Source organism: Bombus vosnesenskii, unplaced genomic scaffold (genome assembly GCF_011952255.1).
Source record: "Bombus vosnesenskii isolate JDL3184/JDL3185 unplaced genomic scaffold, Bvos_JDL3184-5_v1.1 scf7180000013264, whole genome shotgun sequence".
Classification (NCBI taxonomy): domain Eukaryota; kingdom Metazoa; phylum Arthropoda; class Insecta; order Hymenoptera; family Apidae; genus Bombus; species Bombus vosnesenskii.
Window position 1 is genome coordinate 6,665,701 of NW_022882924.1, and position 26,138 is coordinate 6,691,838.

Sequence of the window (26,138 nt, forward strand, 5' to 3'; positions counted from 1 at the left end):
TTCCACCACGATAATAATCGTAACTATTTTCCACTTCGCGGGACGATCGCTGGAATTGATAAGGGCGCGTATTAAAGAGCTGTGCTTGGTCGTCGAGAAGCGGAACGATAACAAGCAATAAAGTAACTTTAAGGGTAATAAAGAGAAAAAGAAAAGATGCTGACAATCTTTCTCTCGAACTGGCGCCGTAATTACCCTGGCTTTTAGATAGGTGTTCGATTTTTCATATTTCTTTCGACGAATTTGGTGTAATAACAAATGCACCCTGCTACGTATGCTCGCTTATCGAACTTTTTCTTCCCTTTCGAAAGCGATCTTATATGACAATGGATTAATAATATCGAAGTTGCAGCCACGTACTCGTTAACCTATATTTTTGAAAGTTAGTGGTAATACCGTGTATCGTCGTTTCGCAATCGAACAATCTACTCGCAGCGATCTATTCGTCCTCGTTCGTCTATTGCGAAAAAAGCCGCGATCAAACTGTATACGAGATGCTCGTGTAACATGCCACCTCTTAACTAACCCACATAAATCAATGAACACGCGAGTGGTATGATCCATCGGTTTCGCCAAACAACGATGATACGTCGGGACATCGAAAATCTATACACCGGAGGATAGAAGCTTGTATTGGTAGACAGCATTCCGCGGTTTCGTCGAGTTTTTGCGGCGTGGATCGAGAGTGAAAGAGCGGTCCGGCTCCTAAGCACGGGTCGGTCGCGGCGCGGGGAAAGCGCGCGAACAAGAGGAGGCGGCAGCAAGAACGGCCACGAAATGTCGCCTCCGTGTCACTGTCCGCGAGGGTCCTTATACAGAAGCCGTTATCGGTCCAGAGGATCGCCGCCACTTCGTATTGTATATCGGCGGCGATTTAAAAAGGGAATGACGTTTTATCGTGCAGTACGATCGATAAGGCGTGCTCGAGAATGGTAGGAAGCCCGTCTTTTCTTCTGCGACCCCCTCGAACACCGCGTAAGAAATGACTTACTGACGGCTTTAAGCGGCGCTTCTGCTGCGAACGATCTACCAAAAGTGATCTACCGATCGTAAGACTCGATGGACGATCTAGCCTGAACGTAAGTTGCACTTTCGCATTTTTACGAAGTATCCTAGCCGTTAGGGAAGCTTCTGTTGTTGTACTATATATACATGCTTTTTACTCGATACGAAAATGATGGCAAAGATGAAATAATTAGTCCGAATGAAATAATAAACAATTTTGTTTGCAAAAATTTTCTAGTTGAGAAATAAGTTGCTTCCGCAAAATGAAAAATGTCTAAGCAATAAAGAAGACGTAAAATAATGGGATTTTTCTAGACATTTTGCGTAAAATAGATTGTATCTGAAAGAAATGTAAATGCAAAAGGATATTTCTCCATGCGCACTGATTCTCCCTCTTGCTATAACGAAGATGGTAAGATGAAATAATTAGTCCGAATGAAATAATAAACAATTTTGTTTGCAAAAATTTTCTAGTTGAGAAATAAGTTGCTTCCACAAAATGAAAAATGTCTAAGCAATAAAGAAGACGTAAAATAATGGGATTTTTCTAGACATTTTGCGTAAAATAGATTGTATCTAAAAGAAATGTAAATGCAAAAGGATATTTCTCCATGCGCACTGATTCTCCCTCTTGTTATAACGAAGATGGTAAGATGAAATAATTAGTCCGAATGAAATAATAAACAATTTTGTTTGCAAAAATGTTCTAGTTGAGAAATAAGTTGCTTCCGCAAAATGAAAAATGTCTAAGCAATAAAGAAGACGTAAAATAATGGGATTTTTCTAGACATTTTGCGTAAAATAGATTGTATCTGAAAGAAATGTAAATGCGCACTGATTGTCCCTCTTGTTATAACAAATAATTACATTTATAATTATGCGATAAATGTTATCTTGACAATTTTAACTACTTATACAATTTTAAGATAAATCTTTCGTTTGTTACTACTCTAACCCAATACGATATGTTGTAGCTTGCGTAATAATCATATAACGTATAATCAAATTCGCAAATCCTGCAACAAGAACACCACAGGATCTTACAATCGAAGCTCTGTAATAGCGATACGATTTCGCAGCTAACTTTGTTTACCGTTTCCAAATCCTTTAGGCTTCGGACGATTACCTTGTTTTATTTGAAACGTCTTACAATCAGTCGATCTACGTCGTTTCTCTTCTTCGTCCAGTTCCACGCCTGGCTGTCTGTCGATAATCTCGTGTACGTTGCACTTTTTCCTGACAGTTCGATCTTTCTGCTGGCGCGAGCACGATAAGATACCCTGTGCCATGATCAGAAGTATATGACTGGGATTTCCGATGATAGCTGCCTACGCTTGCTGATGAGAACCAGATCGCGCGGGGATTAGCAGACCAATAGATAGGATAAATCACCGAGTTTTTTCAATCTCATTCGATAATGATACGAGTGCTCGGTGCTCGATAGGAGAAACAAGTCGGACAGTTTCAAATAATCTCTTGATTTCGTTTAAGTGCCGCTATTAGAATCCGAACGAAATGTAAAACTAAGTAGTAAAACGATGCGTAAACACGACATTACTGAAAAGACTTAAACCACTCGTACGTATAGCAAAAATGTATAAACGCGCACTATCGTTCTTTCTTTCGCGGATTTATTCTTGTGGATTAAATTCTTGTAAATCCGTACTGGTAACCTTCATTTACATCTGTTTCCAATTGCGTAAACGGTAGTTTACCTACTACACGGCACAGATACTTCGTGATACTTCGCGCGGATCGAATACACAGATACATAACACATAAATACAGTTTATCAATCGTTCTTTATCTCATAACGATTCTATTATCATTTCTTCCATATTTCATATTTTTCTCATAACCGTAGTATAATACACGCTCAAATAATCTATACACTTACGTAACGTTCTCCTTTTACTTCTACTCGTAGATTCTATTGACAAATTTTATTTTATTGACAGATATAAAAATCCTGGCATCTCGTGTACGATGAAATAATAAATAAAATGTACCGATGCATATTGCCGCTGTTTTTGCGAAGCTGGCCATTCAGAAAGTTCGCCGTTGTACTGTGTAAATACTTAGATCCTCGATCAGGATCGAGCGTGGGTGGACTGCGAGTCTCGCTCCGTGAGAGATCGACTGGATCCGGATGGAAACTCGAGAACCGCGAAAACGTCAAACCAGCTATCGAGACGGTTGCCACGATAATCGTCGACCCCCTCGCGAGTAGCATTGTAGTTGCACGCCGGTTTCGAGGCTCGAGTTTCGAGTCGAGCGAGATTCGTACGTTGGGAGCGGCCCTCGAAAACTGGGTGGAGATTAAAAGCGCGATTCGATGGTATGCCGTTGCCTTTGTATTCGTGTCTCGTTGATGAGGAGAAATTTTGATTTTTCAAATGTTTAATCGAGCAACGTAGATCGTAACGACTGTGCAACACGTTGCTCGTGCATTTAACAAACGCGAGTGATTTGGTTTGATTATGAGTTACCCGAAGGAATTCGAGCGATTTAACCAGTTAGCTGTTGCGATCACTTTGCACGGTGTGTACGTAAAATGCGTCGTAAAACGTAAGCGATGACGAGTATACTCGTTAAACGCAGGGTATGTGTGATTGCTATAATATAAAATTAATTCGTAATGAGACGACTGTTGTATTTTTTAATTTTATTACTGAAATTTACTGCAATTTAAACAGCAGATTGTAGCTACTTTCTACGCACGACGAGTATACTCGTCATAACAGGAAATATTGCCATTTCTTCATCGCGAGTGTAATACTAACTGGTTAAATCTTGCTACAAGGAAATCGAGATTCCTTCGAATTTTTTCTTCGAATCGACTCACTGTCGATTTTACGAATTTTTATTTGCTTCGATGAAATCGAGGTATTTCGTTGTTTCTTCTTAGACCTGAGTCTGTGGCCACATTCGTAGCTAGTGGCTTCGAACGTATCTATGCATCTCTATTTTCTATACCTTCACTTATTCGCGTATTTCACGCTTCCTATCGATGTAATTTCCAGATGAAAGTGAGAAATCACGATATTTCGAGACAAACGACTTCCCTACAAAACATACATTCGCGAGTACTCGACGAGAAAGCGTTTCTTTATCAAACACAGCGAATTAACGAAACAAATCTCGCTGTAAAGAATCTGAATTTTCCCTCTGAATGTTGCCGGGTAACTAGAATTTCTTTAAGCACACGGATAAATGAATAATGACATTGAAACGAAGCATCGATAGCTCGTATATCATCGCTGTCCCAAACATCCGTTTCTAATAGAACTTTTTCAATGGCGATCGTTTAACTTTACGATTACATCGTACATCCACGATGAACATAATTTCTCATTTCAAAAAGGTACTCCACGTAAACGTTGCGTTCTCGCGATATCGATTCGATCCGAGAAAAATTCATTCGCGGACACGTTCCACGACTCTCGAAACGCCAATGGCGAACGATTGCGAGAACGACACGAATACTCGAAGGTTCGCCATTCCGTTATTGCCGTGTATCGCGTCGTGAAATGCGAACTCGCGTCCACTTGTAAAGTTCACCGGAGTCTCTGGATCATAGCTTGGACTTGGAACAAGCCCCGGGCCCCGGTGCTTTGTGGAAATGATCCTCTGCTATCTGCTGACCACCGCTCGCATGCACGAAACATTACGGTAGGCACGATCGAATCTACGCTTCGGGCATCGTATAAACTTCTGTGTATAGCAGAGAGCACAATGCAAGCAGCGGCAGTTTTCATCATTTCCGTGAACGTGAAACGGTGGTTCAGCTACGTTTTCGTGGCGTGTTGTCCCTGCTGTGCGCGGCTATCAGTTGTTGGCTCGCTGTTTAGCGTTTCGGCCTGCTTGTCTCTACTGGCACAGGCGTGTACAATGTGTTAAAAAATAACGATCCAGGCCTTGTTTGTTTGCTGCATTCTTCATGATGGTTAAAGTTTACAGCACGAGTAGACGCATTTGCTATTTTTCGAACGATAGTATACCGCGAACAGATACGATGTTACGAAGGTTTGACGCAGAGTTAACGACGACAGGAACTTCAACAAGCGATACACAACACGGGTGTGTTCGCGCTGATTTTTGCTTTTGTGAGATAGTGAAACGGAAATATAGAGATTTGTTTCGCTCTCCAAGTGTTGTATTGTATTTATTTATTTATTTAAACGGAAAATAATAGTAAAATCCTTGGTATATGAGGTAACAAAGTAGGGAGAGTTGCAATTAACATATACATATGTATACGTATGCTAGTTAATATACAGGGTGGTTGGTAACTAGTGGTACAAGCGGAAAGGGGGTGATTCTACGCGAAAAAAGGGGTCGAAAATATAGAATAAAAATTTTTCGTTCGAGGCTTTGTTTTCGAGAAAATCGACTTTGAATTTTCGCTCGGTACGCGTGCACTTTATCACGTCTCGTTATAACGGATCTCGATGGAAAAATTAAAAAAGAAATTTTAAAAAAGATTTTTATTCTATATTTTCGACTTCTTTGTTCGTGATTCATAGAATCACCCCCTTTCCGCTTGTACCACCAGTTACCAACCACCCCGTATATATATATTAACTATATATATTTTATTATTATATTCATTATATATTTATTTATTTTTATATTTTTTATTTATTATATATCATTATTATTTATTATATATATGTATATATTAATGTATATAATAACTATGTATTATATATATATAGGTCAAAGATATAAATATAAATGAAAAATAAATTAAAGTATAAATTCCAACGAGTGTTTTAAGGAGACTTAGATTTGCCCAGAAATACCTATTGCGTAGGAAATATTTTATCGTAAACAATTTACATATTCGTCCATGTCATGTGCAATATTACGTAAATTCCTGCACCTTAAAATTCCCCATAAATACGCAGAAATCCACAGTTTGCTAATGTGCATTAATTTAATTTCCTATATCTTAGTGGATTTCACGCATCATTGCTAATAAAGTACAAATCGATCAAAATATCTAGATGCTTATGAGCAGTGTTTACGACATTTTCGTGCTTCGATGGAAGCATGATTGACGTTTGATTTGCATACAGGACGACGTACAGAGATTATTAAGCGGCTCGGTTATCGCACCGCGACCTAAACACCTCTGCCCACGTTTAATTGCCGCGTAAGCCTGACTAAAGACGTTTTAAAGAGAGGCTACGTCCGAGATACGCGGATTGATTTACGCTGAGACCGATCTTTGCCTCTGCTAACCGTACGCGTCCGATCTATCTACCGGCGAACGGCGATTAACCTTAGCATAATTCTGCCTGATTAGCGGATCTGGGAAACGTGCAGCCGCTAACGAGTTCCGGGTGCATTTATGCAGCTCGGCGAGGATAAGAAACGTCCTCTTTTTTTCCTAGGCAAATGAGCCACCGGTTTCATCTCGAAAATTCATTAACGATAGAGTAAGACGAACAGATGAAATTCGAGGATAAAATCAGCAGTTTTTCCGATAGCAGAATAAAATTACATATGCGAGGGGGTAATTGGCGTAGAATATACACCGAGTGAAAATCTGATGTTTCAGTTATGAACCTTTAATAAACGACTTTGCCAGGCTATAATTCCAAGTACTACGTAGTACTGTGTATACTGCCACGTAGTGTATATACGCGTTAGAGTCTTCAGTTTTACGTACATTCTCGTCTACAGACCATTGGAACACCTGCTGTTTTCCTATGAAATACGATAATTGACCCAGATTAGCGGTAAAAGGTTTGTTCGATCGGACTTTTGTATTCGTTAAGATAACGATCAAGAATAGAAGATAGAAGTTAACGAAGAATCGTTTGTTAGAGTTATAGAAAAATTAGTTACAAAAAAAAAAAAAAATGAGTTTACGATTATAAGTTAACCGTGCGATATTATCTTGTACGTTGAAAAATTTTGAAGCCGTAAGTCAGCCCAAAATCCGAGTTTGATTCATAGAATTATTTACATACTTTACGGTATTCGTGCGTACGGTAGTAACGTGAGATGGGAATCGTTTGAGAAAGAAGAAAGTTGCGTATCGTCGTAGTCGCAGAAAGCTAATTAACATCTCAGGCAAGTGGCGGCTCGAATGGAATGAGCTAAAGCAAGCCAGAGGCTCGTGTCTCGTGTATGGCGCGCCATATCTTACGATATCTGTCCCCGTATCTCGACGCGGTTGTGAGATACGGTGTCCTGGCCGCTGTTTCGACTAATCGTAAATAAGGATTCGATTTCGCACTTTCTTGCCATGGATAAGTTGCGAGAACACGAAACAATAAATTCCTTTTCTTCTGCGTGGGTTCCAGGCTCTATGGTGGAAAGCCATCGGGGAGAACGTTCAGGGGCTGCGAACGCTTTTATGGATCATCGAGGAATAATTCTTGAAATTATTTTTTTTAATTATTGGCAGATTAGTGCTTTGAATTTAAAATTCAATTATAAAAATTTTAATTTTTTATTAATAAATTAATTTAATAAAATTACATAATGAATTTCTAATTCAAATAAATTTTAATTATTAAAAATTTCTACATGAAATATATTTACATTTCAAGATTCAAATTCTTTTTATTCTGATAATTTAATTTCATTTCATAATTTAACTATAATAATAATAATAATAATTATTTTTTTAACAACATTTTTTATTATAGATTTTATATTTAATAATTTCTTAAATTTAACTCTTTTAAAAAATCATACTATTGAAATTATTTGAACTCTTACTCCTATAATTATTTTAATAATTATTTGTTTTCCATCTTTAAAAATTTTATATTATATTGATGAAATTATAAATCCTTATTTTTCTATTAAAGCTATTGGTCATCAATGATATTGATCTTATGAATACCCAGAATTTAATAACTATGAATTTGATTCTTATATATTAAATTATGAAACAATAAATCAATTTCGATTATTAGAAACTGATAATCGATTAATTATCCCATTTAAAATTTCTATACGAATAATTGTTTCATCATTAGATGTAATTCATTCATGAACTATTCCATCATTAGGAATTAAAGTAGATGCAGTTCCTGGTCGAGTAAATCAATTAAATTTATTTTGTATTCGTCCAGGAATTTATTTTGGTCAATGTTCTGAAATTTGTGGTATAAATCACAGATTTATACCTATTATATTAGAAAGAACTTCTTATGAATCATTTATAAATTGAATTAAAAATAAAGGCAATTGCGAGCCTAAAATAATTTATTAAAAATACATCGTCATAAATGAATCATACATTATAGTAAATATTATCCGGTTTGAAAAACGTGTCAGCACACTTAGGAAAATAAAAACCGATAGTATTTTGACAGTATTTTGAATCTTATACAGACGTAATTGGTTGTTAAGATGTTTCGTCGTTGTTTTACACAGGACGAAGTCTGCGAACGAAAATGTGACGTGAATAGGAATTAAACTGAGAGTGCAGCACCAGAACATTTATACTGAGAAATTAATAGATTTCTTACAAAGCTGTAGTAAAATAAACGATTGCTACGAATCAGTAATTACACAAGTATTTACTCGTACGACTATCCACGCGGAGAAGCACTGGCTGCTATTAGTAAGACGTCCAATGATCTAACAACTCTATCACGCCACGTACTTTCTCAATGTATCTTCATAAATAATTTTCCGTTACGTTAAAAAAGATCTGAACAGTCGATAGATCGCTCTTATCAAAAGACCCTTATTTTTCTGATTTATCTTAAAGAAATTCTAATTATATTCTGCTAAGGAAGTTAACGACAATAGTCAACGAATAATAATTTAATAAATTTCCTAACGATATAAAATTTAACATACATCTAATTTTCCTTCGTTCTGAATTCTTCGTCTACTCCATAGAACCGATCAAAACATTTTTCCACTATTCGTAGTGATTTGTCGAAAGATCCGGACAGCGGCAAAAGTGTGGCGGAAAAAGCCACATAAATGGCACAGTGACTACATTGATCTCGTGCTTGCGATGGGTGGATCGATCGATCATTCGAGTAACGGGATCTCCGAACACGAGTGGCCGTGGATTACGCAACTATCGTGATCCACGGTTAGATCGGCGATGACGAGCAAAGAGAAGCCTTAAGCGCATTTACATGAGCATTCGACCTCGCATCGCATGATTACGATTTATGGGATTTTTTAGGCTGCTTGATCTATCAAGCCGGTCTTCCATGTCTTCATCGAAGTTACTCGAAGGAATAAATATCTTGTAACTCTTGAGTATTAGGCATAGAAAGTTAGGCATAGAAACGAACACTTCTCCACTTTTGTGCAAAGTAGAAATTTTATTCCTGCAGAGAACTCGTTTCTATACGATATACGTTTTCATTGCTAATACGTTTTCGTATATCAATCAAGTTTCGTCAATGCGATCGCGACGATCACTTGTTCCCTATAGATCGTTAATCGCTTCATTTACGATCATTTCTCACGCGTTATCATCACGAAAATCCTTGCATCGACCAAAACAAAAAAAATGTCACGTTTATCTCGTTGGTCGAATGGAAAGGAAATTCATTGAGAACTTTGCAAACCGTGTCCCTTCACCTCTTGCCAAGAATTTCAAGCGCGAAACAGTAACTGGTGAAAAGCATGCAAGGCGAAACGGTGCTACAGACGGAAATCGCGGTCGTAAATTAAAACTAAGCTAAACAGATTATACGTCAGGAGCGCTGTACGGGCAAGGGTGGTTCGACTCTTGTAAATCTCAAGTAACATTCTCGACTCATGACCGTTGCCCGTGCTGGATAAGTGGCCCGTACTTAAGGGAGCTCCGAGATAAACATCCGCGGCTTAGTTGAAACAAGATCGGGCGTTATGCATCACTCTTGCTCGCGTTCCTCGACAGCGAAGCTACGGCGCTTCCTACCTCCAGCAACCTTTACGCTGCTCTGTTCGTTGCTCTGTCGCTACCTGTTGCGCGTACTACGTGCGTTACGCGGACGCTCCTCCTTAAGGTAATAAAAAAGACGTTCCTCCGTTCGTGACTTCAACCCTTTGGCGATAGCCGCCGCGAGATCAAATAAAAAAGTTGGGTAATTTAAAACAAAAAAATGCGAACAGAACGTTCGGATAAATTTTGGAATTTTTAGAAATTTAAGAAATATTTCCGGAGTTTTAAAGATCTTACAAATTTTTATTATAGCGTTCATGCAAAATCATTGTTGCGAAAGTAGAATAGTACGCACCGTTGCAGCCTTCCGTGGACAATCCGTAATGGTCGATGTCACAGTGGTCACACCGGAAGCCAAGGACGCCTTCCGTGCACCTGCATTCGCCGGTTACAGGATCGCAGATCTCGTCGAGGGCACCCACGTCGCAGTCACATTCTCGGCAACCTGCAGTCACGTTCCCGTAACCTTCGATGCAAGAGGAGCAGTCACGACCCTCGAACAAAGGCTTGCAGGGACACTGACCGCTCTTCTCGTCGCATTCGATGGAACTGGTGCCCAGAGGATCGCAGTTACAGGCTGCAAACGTGAGATTTTCGTGTTTAGATTGCTCGTGAAGAACAGAGAATATTTTAATAGATATTTTAATCAACTAACAAAACACGATACCACGAGATGAGTTTTAATAAATGGACACGATCTTTTTTTTATATTGTCGTTAATTATATGTTTTCATCGAGAGATATTGAATTGAACAATGGGAAAATAATTTTGTTAAGGTAGAGTCGACGAATTCTTAGTAAATAATTCATTGAATATTTAACTTGAATTGGCACCAGCGACTGATTTAACAATTTCGTTTAATAACGTATCGAATTGTTAATTTCTATTAATTACAATAACGCTGATTTAAACTTTAGTGATGATTCTCCTTAGAAATAGGTAGAATATACAGGTTGTGAACTACTGTAAAACGTTAGAGAACATTTAGAGATGAAAGTAAGAACGTTCGATATTCACGAGATATCGCGTGCTAACATTGATGAAATAACGAACCAGAAGTAACAGATGATACTCACGCAAGCAGTTCTGTTCCAAAGGATTTCCGTAATGAGCTGGTTTACATTTGTCGCATTTCCAGCCTTCCGTGTTACCGCGACACTCCAAGCAGCGTCCTGTTTCCTGATCGCAGGGGCCGCCGCCGCAAAAACACGGCTCGCATGTGCCACCAGGTATCAGAGGATTTCCGAAGAATCCTATGTCACAGCTTTCGAAACAAAGTGAAATCTCAATTTAGTTATCGTTATTCTTTCACGTTGATTAATATCGACGGAATTTTGTCAAATTTTTAGAAAAAAAAAAAAAAAAAATGTCATAGATTTTTAAGGATAATGCTATTTAACGTAGTAAATAGGAAAACATTTTATTAGAAGTTTAACGTTGTTGAAATTATAACAACATATTGTAGCACATTTTATGCTTAAAAAATTAATTAAATGATAAATCGGGTAAAGTTGAGTTATTTAAATCGGTTGGGTACACATTTTGGACAAGCTAAGCAATTTGCTTGTGATTCGCCAAATTCGCTTATGAACTATATTTTTGAGTGGTTTGTATTTCAAATCAGAATAAATTAGATACATTACGGTGTATGATACAGCGTGCAGTATAATATAGAGTATAGTGTATATGGTATGATGTATAGTATAATGCGTAAGAAGTTTGATTATTCTGTGCAATATTCAAAGTTGAATTTAAAAAAATTAACCAGGCTAATTAACTTTGCTTTGCTCGATTTTATATCGCTCTCCTGTTACATAGTTATGAGCATTTACCTTTCACAGTGATCGCCAGTATAACCCTTTGGACATTGCGTGCATACGTATCCACTATCGATATCAGTAGGGTCATCCAGCTGACAATTTGGACTAAAATTGTTGGTCTCGATTAAAAGTGGACAGGCACACCTTTTGCAATCATCTGATGTGCCTGTTAGAGCGATGCCGTAAAAACCAGGTGCACAACGATCGCATTTAGGACCCACTGTGTTATGTTCACAGGTCTATCGGACAAAATTAAAAAAGTTTTAATTATCTAAGTACCTAAGTGATTTCTAGAGAAAAAAGAAACATTACATTTACTTGTAAAATCAAAAAAAATTGTTTTTGTCTATTGTTAGTTATGTTACGATATTTTTAAGTTGTTGATTAAGTGGCATTCTCTTAAATGAAAAAGTAAAGAAAAGGAAAATTGAAATCGAATGTAGCAAATTTAAATTATTTTGATAGAAAATTCGAAATATATATACAGGGTGGTTGGTAAGTGGTGGTACAAGCGGAAAAGGGGTGATTCTACGCGAAAAAAGAAGTCGAAAATATAGAATAAAGATTTTTCGTTCGAGGCTTTGTTTTCGAGAAAATCGACTTTGAATTTTCGTCCGGTACGCGTGCACTTTATCACGTCTCGTTATAACGGATCTCACTGTAGATCGTTGTCCTGATGGAAAAATTGAAAAAAAAAAAATTAAAAAAAAAATTAAAAAAGAATTTTTATTCTTTTTTTGCGTAGAATTATCCCCCTTCCGCTTGTACCACCAGTTACCAACCACCCTGTATATTAACCGTCGATAAAGTCGATATCTTCTCTTTTGAGATAAATCTTTCATAAATTTACCATGTACTTTCTTCATTACCATTAGGTTGTTATAGTATTAAGGAAGGTAAGGTAGGAATCTACGCAAATGAATTTTGGTTGATGTCTATGCTATGAATATCACATACATACAGATACTAGGCTAGGAATATAGTAATTTTACTTTTTTTTTCGAATATTAATGAATAATTGAATATATCTACGAGTCAAAATATATCTACATACCCTTTCTAATGTTAACACATTGTTGACCGGACACGAATAAACTCCTGTATTCATACTGATTATAAAAACAAGTTATCTCTCTCATAAACGCTACATTCTATACTAACCTTTTATTACATTGTTTAGACAATATTTACTTTCAAGCTGTACTCTTTGCATTGGTTTTTTTCATAATTTCCGACTCGAAAATTATACATTATACATTGCGAAATATGGTTTACCAAATAGAATTAAAAATTACAAAGTAGATACGGAAATACTCACTGTGCATTCCCCAAGAACAAGGTCACAAGTGCTCGCGTGCCCATTACAGTCGCATTTCACGCATACGTGATGATTCTGATGATCGGACCCATTTTGGATCAATTTTACGTAGCCCCATGCACAATTTTCGCACGATAGACCCGTGTATCCCTCGGGGCATTCGCACTTCTCCACCAAATTATTATTCTCGCCACTGGATGAAACATCTCCGACTGACACAACCGCCGATTGTAGACTGAAACGCAAGGAAAATACTTTATTTAAATCTGTCGTAATTGTCGAATTTGAGAAATTTCTCTTCTCTCGTGATAACAATGTCCGTGTATAGCGTGAATGGCGCGAATTCTAAATTAAGTATAAGTTAAGACAACCAAAACACAAATTTATCGTAGAAGTTTTACAACTAGTTTTTTGAATCGCTAAAATAACATTAATTGCCATATAAAATATTTCAATAAATCAAGAATAAATAATACGTTACATCCAACAAATATTTCTAACCTCGATAATTCGTTACATCCAACAAATATTTCTAACCTCAAACAGCGTTTGAGCAATAAGATGCTATACTACTTTTTCCAATAAAATTAAACATGCGTACTATGTTAAAGCTGTCGCTTAATAAAACATCGTAAAAATTATAAAACTAAATAAAAAGAAAAACAAAAGAAGCAAATGGACTATGTAGATAATAAGTAATTTTATTTCCTTTGGATCATCGATTTACGCACCTTCCTTCGATCTGTTCGGAGTGATACTGCGCCCTTATCATGAGATACTTTAAATCCGCAAGGACCTTCATCATTTGTATCCTGGTAACAGCGTCTCCGCGAAATTCGGTTCTTCTCAGCCTGGTAGGAATATCTTGAATCTCACCGCGTACATGATACCAGCCGTCTTCGCGTAGAGGCACGGTGATCTCTGCTTCCTGGCCATTATATTGTTCCTCGCCGTAAGCTATTCGCATGCCATTATTACCCTACGAGGAAACAAGACGAGGAGATTAATTCAAAAAAAGAAAAGCTAATCATCGTAATCTACCTTTTGGGGGCAAACAAACAACTTAAAACGGATGCGAGAGGAAGAGATGCACAGGGTGGTCTGTTAGGCACTCGTATCTCGAAGGGTCTGCAATATTTTCTAACCAAGGAGACGCGGTGTTCAATGTCGAATAGTAATTTAGAAATTCGAGAATACTTGGTAACAAGAAAAAAAAAAAAAAATAACAAGACAAATTCGAAACGTTGTTACGATATATCGTGGAATATCAAAGAACGTTGCTTTTTTTTAATTCATTTACATATTTAGGATCGCATCCTCTTCCAAGGATCATTAGCTTATGAATATTATATTTGCATAAATAAATATTTCATCATAACAAAAGTAATTCCTTATTTTACATATAAATATATCCAATTATACCGAAATAAATAATCCATTAGAATGAGTAAATTTAAAATCATGTAAACCTCAAGAGTTCTCCTATTACATGATAAAAGACCGATGAAATTATTTTTACTACGCGATTTTAATTATTACTATATCCTTCTATTTGATCGTAGAACGATTTGTTCCCTCAAACAAATTTCAGTGAACACTTTCTCACGCTATTACTCATACGTGAAAGACGGTATACTTACAACTAGAACAACGTTAGGCCCTGTAGTCGGTCTTCCACTGGTGTCACCGCGCATAACGACCCAGCTGACAGAGTAAGTAAGATTGCTGCCGTAAGACGATAGTCGATTACCGCAATAAATCCGTGGAGCTAACCAGAAAGGACTATCGTATTCGACGTCGAACGCTGCGATCGTCAGCCACCCATTATCCGTGTCCAAAATAGGAACAATGGCACGAGTTGCATTTACATCGGTCACCAACCAATTCTCCAGCGAGGATATCTGAAATTAATCGACGAGAATGGACTTTCTCTTTGCTGAGAAATTTTTTCCTACATATAAATAGTCATCGGATTAATTGAAACGCGACCCGTCAAATGCTCTTCAATCTCATTGAAGCGATTAACTTTTGAGAGATTCGAGGATTTCAGGTATTTGAGAATTCGAAAAACTACGGCTAATCGTTGAGACGTTTGAAAACTATCTAAATAAAACGTAACCCAAGGTGTGATGCGATTCGACGTCTTCGATGTTAAATGAAAATTGTTACGCGGAATGTAGAATTCGAAACGTAAAAATCGAATAAATAACAGGAATTTGAATAAAAGAAATGATACGCTTCAGAATATTACGATTAGAAAATAATTACGTGAAATAATTGCAAAATTAACTGATCAGTAGTTGCTCTAAGTTAAGTTAAGCAGTTAAGTGCGAGGTGTAATTCACAGCTGTTGCCTTATGAAACTGCGTTCGATTTAATTTTCCTCTTTCCCGTTAAAACGATAACAACGTACTATTAAGTTTCTGCCCGTTTCGCTGGATACACGCGACGCAGAAGAGTTGTCGCGCGACAAAGTAATTGCGGACTTGTCGTTGGCTCGTGAGTAGATAAATGCAGTTATTGTCCATTTATCCGGTTCGTCGTGAAACCGGAGCGCGTCGCATCTCTGTTAAATCTCGAGTGTTCAAACGAGGGAGTTGACTCGAGACAATTTTAATTACTTTCGCCTTGCATTGTAATTAAATGTATATTTCATTGCTACACGTTGCACTTAATTCTTGTCTGTGTTCATACGCATATTCGTTCTTCTATCTCTTAACTCTTGGGAAATATAACTTTCTATTTCTTCGAGTATCAAGAGCGTGAATTAGTTTCGAGGGAAATTTCACTTTTCTCGCTAAACGTGCATTTGCTCCAGGAAAATCAAAGGCGTTACGTTAATCGGAATCTCTTCCTTCGTTTTCTACAACTTTTGCCCACCTTTCCGAGACAAGAGTTGCATGCCACGACGATGGAGTATTTATTTTTCGAATCGATCCACCCATCAACTATTTTTTCCACTCCTGCGACGTTTATGAAGCGCGTACCTCCCAGTGCGTGCTGTATTGACTGGAAAAGGTAGTAGTCCGATGGAGTCAGGTCTGGAGAATACACGGAGTGTGGGAAGACTCTCCATTCTAACTTCAACAATATTTGTTTCACGAAACAACAACGTTGTTCGCTGCGGCGCGTGGTCGTGCATCGCCGTGCAAGAGAATAACTAGCGTCGTTTATTTGATATTCGTGAACGTCCTTAGTCTAGAACTACGCTTTTTGAGCTTTCAATGGCTCGTAGAACAAATCTTCTTGGTCTCACCAAATAGGGAGCATTACGTTTCGACTGTGAATTTTATAGATTTCGTTCCACGGTTTTAAAATTCAATCGTTTACTCGTACGTATTTACTTGTTTACTGTCGCTTGTAATACATTAGGCATCTAACAAAAATATCAATACATTTTCACGTTATAATTCAATACAGCCGCTGGAACCTACAACTAACTTTTCCTTCAGAGTCCCTCGAAACTAATTCACACTCGCGACATTCAACTTCCTAATTACATTCGTCGAAATTCTTCAACACTGTTCTTCGTTTATTCGACTAACTTATATTCTATTACGCTTCAAATTGCATCATCCAGCATTATCTAGCTAATCAGTGTTCGAATAAAAATCAATAACATCTATGATCTACTCACTGTGGAATAAGATAATTTAGCGGTTCCACAATGATCGCTAACACCGAAACAGTAACACGGAAGGCATCCATCGAGATTTTCCTTAGTCAGCGCAAAGTGTCCCGGTTTGCACTGGTCGCACAACTCGCCAGCGACGTTCGCCTTGCAGAGGCAGTCCCCCTCGCAGTCGTGAGACGGGAGGATCCCGCGGGAATCGCACGGACATGGCATGCAATCAGGAAACTGACGATAACCGGCTGCACACTGGTCGCACTTGTATCCCGAATAACCCGGTTTGCAATCACAAGCGCCTGCTACCTGAAACACGATCGGTGTTTAACTCGATCAAGATTGATTTGGCCAACGATAATAGCGAAATGTTTAAGGTATCGACGACGAAACGCAGAGTTTGTTTCTGCGAAAGTAGCTGACAGACGTAAAGAAGGAAGAAGTTTTCGTAATTTTGTTCTTTTTGATTTCTGTATAAATGTGAAATTTTATCGTGGGCAATGTAACACCTAAAAATTCATCGAGTATTTACCAGGTTCAAATTGCGAATAAATTTCCTGTAGACAAAACGAAAGATCATCGTACGAACACGTGCCTACCTTTCCTATATGAACGTACGAGTCATCCGGGGTGCAGTAACCCGTGCTACCGTGTACGTTGCAGTCGCACGGTACGCAAGGTTCAGGATCATCAGGGGCAACCCCGTTCGGCCTGTAATAATTAACCTGACATTTCTCGCAATTGATTCCAGCCGTGTGTTCCTGAAACAAATCATTTTACAAGGGACGTTAGCACAGATGTTGGAAACTCTATACGCGTCGCAAGGTGTTCTATGTTTAGTTGCTTCGAAATTTAAATATTAGAAATAATATAAGAATAATAATAGGAAGAATATTAGGAACAATATTCATAAAGTTTGACAAGAAGCACAGTATAGATGCCGATTTTGAAACAAAGATCGAAGGTAGAAGCAGCTCTGATTAAAGCATTTACAGAGTCCCAAATTCCTTTCTCGTAACACACACACATATATATATACACACACACAACTATAACTACATTACTAATCGCAAAGAAATAAATTCCCACAACAAAAGCACAACGTATCGCACAACGAATAAAAGCGTAATTTACATTCATAGGATCAGACAATGCTGTTTATACGTATGCTGGTCACTTTCTACGTAAGACACATATATAAACAAACAGATTCGTGCAGCATTCTTTTCGTCATCGACAGTCACATTCGCAAAACAAATTGACGATGTATCGGCAATTTCATTCGACGATATTTCTCTCGTGAAATTCGGGCTTACTGTGCAATTAATGCAGACACCACCGCCGCGAAATTTCCCACGAATGTCCATAGACATTCTTCTGTCGGCCACATCCTGATCATATCTGCACGAGGTTGCATGTCCATTGCAGTTGCATTTCTCACAGTGAAAGCCCTTCGCAGCTGTGCCAGGTTTCCACGGAATCTGATTGTACATGGGACAGCATTTTTCGCATCTTTCGCCGCACGTGTGGCGCTCGCATTCGCATTCTTGATGCTGAGAAACAATACCACCTCTTAATGGAAACTTGTTAATCTTCTCGGTTTAGTATTACTGGTTAAACGTCTAGGTATCCGATTTTTCTACGTGTTCTACGACTAATACGGTCTTCAAGCAAACCTTCGCTTCAGTGTTAGTAGATTTTGATGTTTCTTTCGATAGATATACTAGACGATATGGAAATAGCTGGTATTTGATTCGTAAAGTATTCATTGCGTATATTATTTGTGAAGTATTCAGGATGCAAAGAACGTAGAAAGTTGTGTACTATGATTAGTGTATTTCGCTCGTAACGCCAGTGTTAATATTAATTATTTAATACCGAATAATAATAAATTTCAAGTTTGTCTATGACGAACGATAAGTTCACGCCACTTGACGATATCTGAAAAAGAAGGGAAAGGCAATCCTTCTCTGTTGTTACGTTTCCAAGAAACGAATATCTCGCTGCTAATTCCTTGAAACCGAAAAAGTGAAGTGGCTGAGCGATATCGCATTTCCGCTTTCCAGCCATTTTTCCACGATCGTCGAATCAATTAACGCGGAAGGCGTAATGGATATCGCACGGGGTACAAGCGTGCTTTATAAATCGCGACACGGTCGCTGCAACGAGGATGCTTCTTTATGACTGGCGATACAGATATCCGGTATTGCGCTCGGGTAGGAGACATAGTACAGCCACGCAATCACAAAGATGTGACGTTCGAGAATTTATAGGACCGTTAAGATAACCGAACGCGTTATCGAAAACATTAATTCGCACGCGGTTTCGACTGGCTCGCGGCTCTTATTCCAACTAGCGTAATTTCTGAGACGAAGACCCGTGAGTTTTCGCGCACGTAGGTCGTTTCCCAGGTGTATTGTTCAACCAGATAGTAGAAGCTTGTTAAAAATTTCAGAGAATCGTAGTTCCTTGAACTTTGAATAAAAGATACTTCTAATAGGGAAACGTTACATTTTTTATTACAAAATGAAGACTCTCGCAACGAAATTCCACGTTCCTCTATCGCGATCTAAGAGTTAACACCGGAAACATTTTCGAATAAAAATATATGTTTCTACGTGTTTAACGTTAAAATCATTTTTCGTAATAAAATTTCCATTCGTTAAGCATAGATTTTTCTAACAATGTTCATCTATCTCGAGACTCTCAGTGAATCTGACTGTTTAATAATAATAATGTTATTTAAGGCTTGCTTAAGTACAAATTACAAATTCAGTTCAATGAAAATACTGTTGAATGAGGATTGTTAAACTGTTGGTTTGATCGTTCACCATCGATCAGTTAGAGAAGCTACTATCATGGTAGTAAATAATATTATTACAATTAATTTACATAATATTATACACTTTAGTGTGGAAAATGTGACCCAATGTATACGACGCTCAGTTTTAAGTGACAAGACCACGCGTTGGGTTAACCCCATGTTTGCTCCGTTTAAATTTACCGATTTCTCTTTTTAATATTATCGCAGAGAGAAAATGTGATATTAATTCCTTGTTCCATTATTCTACTGGCAATTGATCAAGAAATAGGAAAATATGTTTTCTTGCCGCGAGAAAATAATTATATTGATAAAGTTGTTCTAAGTTAAATATTATATATTCGCCGAAAGTTGAAGAAAAGATAGCAGTGTTTCTTGCTTCTTAGTCCAAATTAGAGTAATCTATGGTTACGTAGTAGATTAGAGAAATATGGAAAATCGATCGAATGAATTACGGATAACGTAATTTATCGGACTTTTCCATCAACCGCGCGTCTTCATCCAGCACGTGATCTTAATAAATTATTAAAGATCCACTGTGAACAGCGATCGTACTCTACGAGCAGAATTACAAACCTATAAACGATAAGACTTTACGAGACGTGTTTATATGGCGAGCCGGAGATATTCTGAGCACCAGATGCGAGCAGCAAATCGTAATTTACATTTTTTACGACGCATCACAGACTTCATTGTGTTTTCATTAATGACCATTGTCATTCATGAGAATAGACGCACCGCGGGAAACGGTTAATGACTGCTACAATGAAGCATATTATCTAGTGATTTACTGAGATCGATGTACCGAGGACTTAATTAGCATCGAAGCAAGCTGTGTATAAGAATCGAGCGTGATGTTTGTGGCCAGCACAATAATTGTTTAATATAAATACCGTTCAAAAAACGACGCCTAACGAGAAAAGTAACGGTTAAATAAAATAAATCTCTACGCAATTATCTCTATTGCAAAAAGATATTTCTCCGCTTAGGAAGCTTAAAAACTGAATACTAAAACCATATGAACGTTGCCACAACAGGAAAAGTTATGTTAGCAATAAGAAAAGCAAGATTTGAATAATTTGAAATTTAAAAAATATTTCTATCGGTGATTACTTCTACGAGAATTTACGATACAGAAAATCTGAGAGAAAACGAAGCTGCGAATTTCCACGATATAATCACAGTTCGATTAAAGGATAAATAAAAATGTTGCAACTGTAGCTGTGATAATTTATGATTTTTCGTTCATCGACACTGCATGACTAAGAAGCCGGAGCATAAACGCGAAAGCGATATTTCGTGATTAGAAGAGCAAAGGCGAGAGGATGAAGCTGACGAATATCAACGTTATATGATCGAAGATGACAATTTGATTGAGACGTAACTGGAAAATATTTCGAATGCTCGACCGATGGCTTCGTATTCAGCAATGCGATCGCTATTCGGTCTACGTGCCAATCGTCGTCCGCGTGCTGCGCCGGACCCGCCCAAAAACTAATTCAATTTATCGTGGTGAGCATTGCCAAAAGTTCATTCTAATCGAGTCGAATTCGTTGTCGAGCGAATGGTGTTTGCGGTAAAAACCTGATATCGCCACCTGAATTTCTTAGACGATTCATGGCCCTTGTTATTCGATGTTCGAAAGAAGTCACCGTCATGTTCCTCGATCATTAACCCTTTTGATGTATCACCGCGAATCAAACAGCTACTACACGCAAAAAGTACAACGATACTAATGACAGAGGGAATGAAATATGGAAATGTAAATGGTATTGATAACACAGTAATCGAACACGTGTTTACCGAGTTTGTAATCAGTTTAAACGATGACGATACTTATACCTAGGGCCAGGTATTAATTAGGTATTAATATCTAGAAACTGTCTAAATGAACTTAACGTAAAATTATTAACTGAGTAGTTTGATTCCATTCGTATCATTTTTTCATTTACGACCGATATCATCGTTCAGTACTGAAAGCATACTACGATAGAAGGAATAATTATGAAATTCAAGCTTTTTCTCTCTAAACGTTCTGTAATTCTTTGGACTGGAAACAAACGTCAGATATAAATAAGGAAGCATAGTTAACGAAAAATTGATATCTGGCATCGTTAAGATAGAAAAATCGACCGCAAGAACCATCGTGAAAATATGTACACCTTTCCTTCGCCTTCTTTTCCCTAAAGCAGAAAACACATCCATAAAACATCCGCCATAATTCCCAGCACGATCCTTGAACTAAAACCCAGTTAGAACTCGCTCGAGTGACTCGATAACGAGTCGAGTTCAACATCGAGCATCGATCACCCATGCACACAACACTCAGCTACAGAAATACAAGAATAATGGAACGTGAGAATAACAGCAGGCCCTTTGACACGGACCAAGACACCGACCGATCATTTCTTTCTAATTTTATTACTTCTCAAAGGCGAAACTGCGTGACACCCGCGAGGCTGATTAATGCACTGCGAAGAAATGTTTCGCAACAATTAACAACAGGTCCCGGTCCCCTCTTTCAGCACGTTCAAAGATCACGACTGTTGAAGCTCGACTTCGCCAATGTGCCCATTCGTGGACATTAATAGTATGCAGGATTCCTATTGCACGGTCTGCATCATTTTGCCATCCTGGGAACGTGTCTTTCTTTAGGAGAATAATTAATCTTGCACAGACAATTATTACTTTCTTATGCAATCGCCGTTATGAAGAAATTATGAAACGCAGGGAGGAGAAGAATTGATCTTTCTTCTCCACCTCTTTTTCACTTTCGCTAGTCTGTTGGATAATTTGAACCTATTTATCGTGACTGTTCTAATCGAATTGCTTAAATAGACGGTGAAATATGTATTTTTATTTTATGCTTGAAATAATCGACAAAGATTTTTGACCAACACGACGTTGTTGGTGATATCGTGCGATGCACGTCTTCTTGTTTTACAATTAAACGATTACAGCTACCATCTGAAAATAATAGTAATCTTACATTTGTAATTCATCTTTATGATATCAGATGTAGATATCGTTTATAATTACTTTTAATTGATATAATCTCCTGTCTTGTTCTGCAACTTTTCGGTCGGTATTGATCTATTTGAAACGTCGATTTCATGATCGTTTGGTGACAATAATCTCGCGAAACAACGGCGCGAGGTGAAAAGTTCTTGCGCGCGCGGCGTATTCTTCGGATTTGACACCGACAGATTACCGTTTATTCAGGTCGATGCAGTGCTCTTTAGTCGGACAGCACTTTCGAAATGTTGCAGATAAACGAAACGTCATTTTTTCGCCACGAAGCTCGAGAAAGTCGTATAAATGAGGGGAAATATTTCGAACATTAATTTATAAAGCACACGTGTAATTATGTATAAATAAAAGAAAATTGCAAAAAGAAGGACTAAAACTTGTGCATGCGCCTAATAGAAACGTTTCAAACCTAACGACAGTTGCATCTCGCGTGCTGTACGAAACGTTAAGTGATAAATCCGTGTCTGAAATATCTTCAATCAGGAAAAAGATGAAACTTCATTGATTTTACCAGTTGAATACGATGTATGTAAATGAAGGAAAAATAAGATTGGAAAGGAAGCATGTAAAGACATTCTTCGACAAACATAAATCTTTAAATGCTGCTGTTCTATCCTGCAGATTCGGTCTCGTGTTCTTTCCACGGTAACTTCCGCAACCTCTAGCTCTCATTAGTAGCACGGAACGTGAAAAAAGTTAACGACGCTGGGAAATTTGGAGCGACTCCCGCGCGATCGTGCAAGAAACTTAACGTACAGTAGTCCCCTGCGGAGGACCGACGGTTTCTAACAGGCAACCGACTCGAAACGAAGGCGATCCTGCCATTAGCAGCGGCGGTAGACAAAGGTCTGACAAGTTTATGGCATTTCCGACAGATTTATTTCCTGCACCTCGGTAGCCGCCCCTCCCAATCGCAGATATTCGCGATATCTAACTTTAGAAAGGACTGTCTACAAGAGAATAAAATCTCGTGGTTTGCTTTCTAAACTTTCTTCCTTTTCTCGATAGATTATAATTTTATTATAATATGCGATAGCTGTTTCCATTACTAGTCCTATCTGTTGGTTCCTACTTCTATCTAATTTTCTATACTAATCACGGAGTGAAAATGACGTATTAGATAATAAATTTATTCCAATAAATAGGAAGAAAGAGAGAGAGAGAGGGAGAGATGCAATTTAGTAGCTAATTTTTCAGGTTTTATCCAATTTTAATTTAATGTAACTTTCGAATTAAACTCTTCGTGAAATATCCATCAAGATGCGTCGAATAAAAGACTCTTAGCGTTGGTCGAAGAAGATCCGGTTGTTTCTCGATGGGAAACCTTACAACAGGTTCGAGGCAAATGTGTTAATTGCAAAACTTGTAATCCGTCGGGAGTCAATGTGTAAATTTTACGACTTTTAATTTAGCACGAGTCAACGTGTGAATTATGGGGCTCGTAACTTGTACCGGGATAACTTGTAAAGCATAAAATTCGTATCTGTTCCAAATCGATATCCTTAATATAGCGTAATGTCGTTACTTTCGCGTATGGCCAATACATCCGTTGACAAGCTAAATACATATACACGTTGATAAATCAGAATTCACAGTTACAAAAATCGTATATTATCAACACCTGACTTATCCTCGATCAGGAACGAGTCAAAGTCTTCCACCCTCCACAAAAATCACCATAAAAATCAAACGTGACATTGTAAACTAGACTATTCCCACGATACATTAACATTATTCTACTATTTTTATTCTGCGATTTTTATTCTCAGCATTTCTTTCGTTATAAATTATTCTCGCACTTACCCCGTGTTGGACGCTGTAACGACATCTTGCCGCGTGGCCGGAACACACACATCTTCCGCCAATGTTGATTTCTTTAATCGAGTAAAACGCGCGCCTTTTATCCGCGATCGTCTCTCCACTTCGTCGAAGACCCTGAAGCCGAAGCCGTACGTATCTGGCCTGCGTGAATTCCTGAAGGGTCGTGCTGTGATTCAGGGCACCAGGTCTACCGTTCACCAGGTGAGTATGGATCTAAAGGGAGATATCGTTGATTGAATATACACAGAACAAAATTATTCCATAATTTAGGTACATTATGGTTTATCGTAAAGTTTGTGTTTATTAAAATTTGTAGAGATCTTTCAACTCGTTGGGAAATCGATCGAGTGGTTAGTATTTTGTCGGAAGAGTAGTTCAACAGCTTTGATATTTAATTATATTACAAGCAACTGTCTGCTCTAATTAGCAGTTACTTTTATCAAATGACGGGAGTTGTACGTAAAATTATTTCGATTAATTTTAAATTCAAGTACTTCCCTGTTTTATATTTCGACTTGGTGAAATAACTGAGTTTTAGTATTCTTAAGTTCCATTAAAATCTAAGACGAATAATCCTGATTATGTTTTACGTTGTGTACGAACACGAGGAAGACGCAAAGAAAATTACGATAATATCCGATCCATAAAATCTAGATCAGATGCAGATCCATAAAATTTTTTACAATAATGTTCTATAGAAACAAGAAAGATATCCAATTTGTTCCCGTATTACGAACGGATCGACGTAAACTACCTGCAGAAACGACATCGGCGATCGATAATAAGAAATACAAACGTTTGATTACAGCACTAAATCTAAGAGAACTCTGAAATCGAAGGAGTAAATCATTTGTGAATGGTGCCGCGCGTTAAGTAGAAAACGAGTTCCATAAATGGCATTCCGCGGCTCCTAATATGGAACAATTACATGGCTTCCAGAATAGACGCGCCTACACTTTCCTATGCCTAATTTTTTTCGAACATTTTTTCACCTGGTTACATGATTTAGTACGTAATATTTCGTGTAAGAATCCTTCATATTGCTTTATCACTAAAGCGAAAAAATACATTTAATCGATCAAAATCCTCCATGATCAAAATAAATTCTCAATTTTTTATTTATAGTTAATTCTCCGCTCAAAGCTTTCTATAATAGCAAATTCGACTCACGAATCTTTCGTTTATCGAAAAGATTCGCGTAAAGTTCCCCTGGAACTCCCAAATTTCTCGAATGATTATTCTACAAACGATCATTTCACAGAACTCAACTAATACAGAGTGACTACAGAAAGTATTCGCGCATAGCCTTATTTTCCGATGAAGTGATCTATTTTATCGAATTCTACATTTCATTTTCGTAGTATGATATTTCTACAGTCGTGTGAAAGTACTGTCAAATAATACAAAGTTTAATATACGTGGACCTAATTAGCATGTTGAGTGGCAAGTCTATATACGATACACTTCAGTGTTCGCATTCTTACTTTTCTATATTCTTCAACAATTTGACCGAAGCTTTTCAACAATCTCTGTAATTCTGCCATTTATTTTTTGAAGCAAATCAAGCGAAGAAAATCGAATCGTAGAAATTCTTCCATTACTATGTTATTATCACAATTACATTGTATAATATTTGTAGGAAATTTGAAAGTGCAAGATCGCACAGAATGTACAATATATAAAATTTTCAAAGTATAGATTTCTATGATTCCCGGCAATTAAACAATTTTCCACCGAGCTTCTACTTCTTTAATTATATTCTCCATAACACGAA

General features: G+C 37.6%; 1 protein-coding gene across 3 annotated transcripts in view; it reads right to left on the bottom strand.

Moving 5' to 3' along the window:
- LOC117235150 (laminin subunit alpha-1) overlaps nt 1–26,138 on the bottom strand; it is a 200,000-nt gene that overhangs the window by 101,028 nt on the left and 72,834 nt on the right. The window contains exons 4-13 of one of the 3 annotated variants that reach the window (XM_033496919.1): nt 24,347–24,577; nt 18,009–18,245; nt 17,292–17,453; nt 16,705–17,001; nt 14,708–14,968; nt 13,799–14,046; nt 13,068–13,302; nt 11,762–11,988; nt 11,006–11,193; nt 10,224–10,505 (exon numbers count right to left, since the gene is read on the bottom strand). In XM_033496919.1, the coding sequence (XP_033352810.1) occupies nt 10,224–10,505; nt 11,006–11,193; nt 11,762–11,988; nt 13,068–13,302; nt 13,799–14,046; nt 14,708–14,968; nt 16,705–17,001; nt 17,292–17,453; nt 18,009–18,245; nt 24,347–24,577 (2,368 nt within the window). Of the gene's footprint in view, nt 1–10,223; nt 10,506–11,005; nt 11,194–11,761; nt 11,989–13,067; nt 13,303–13,798; nt 14,047–14,707; nt 14,969–16,704; nt 17,002–17,291; nt 17,454–18,008; nt 18,246–24,346; nt 24,578–26,138 lie in introns of those variants that run through there. The other 2 variants (XM_033496929.1, XM_033496947.1) reach the window with 2 other exon arrangements.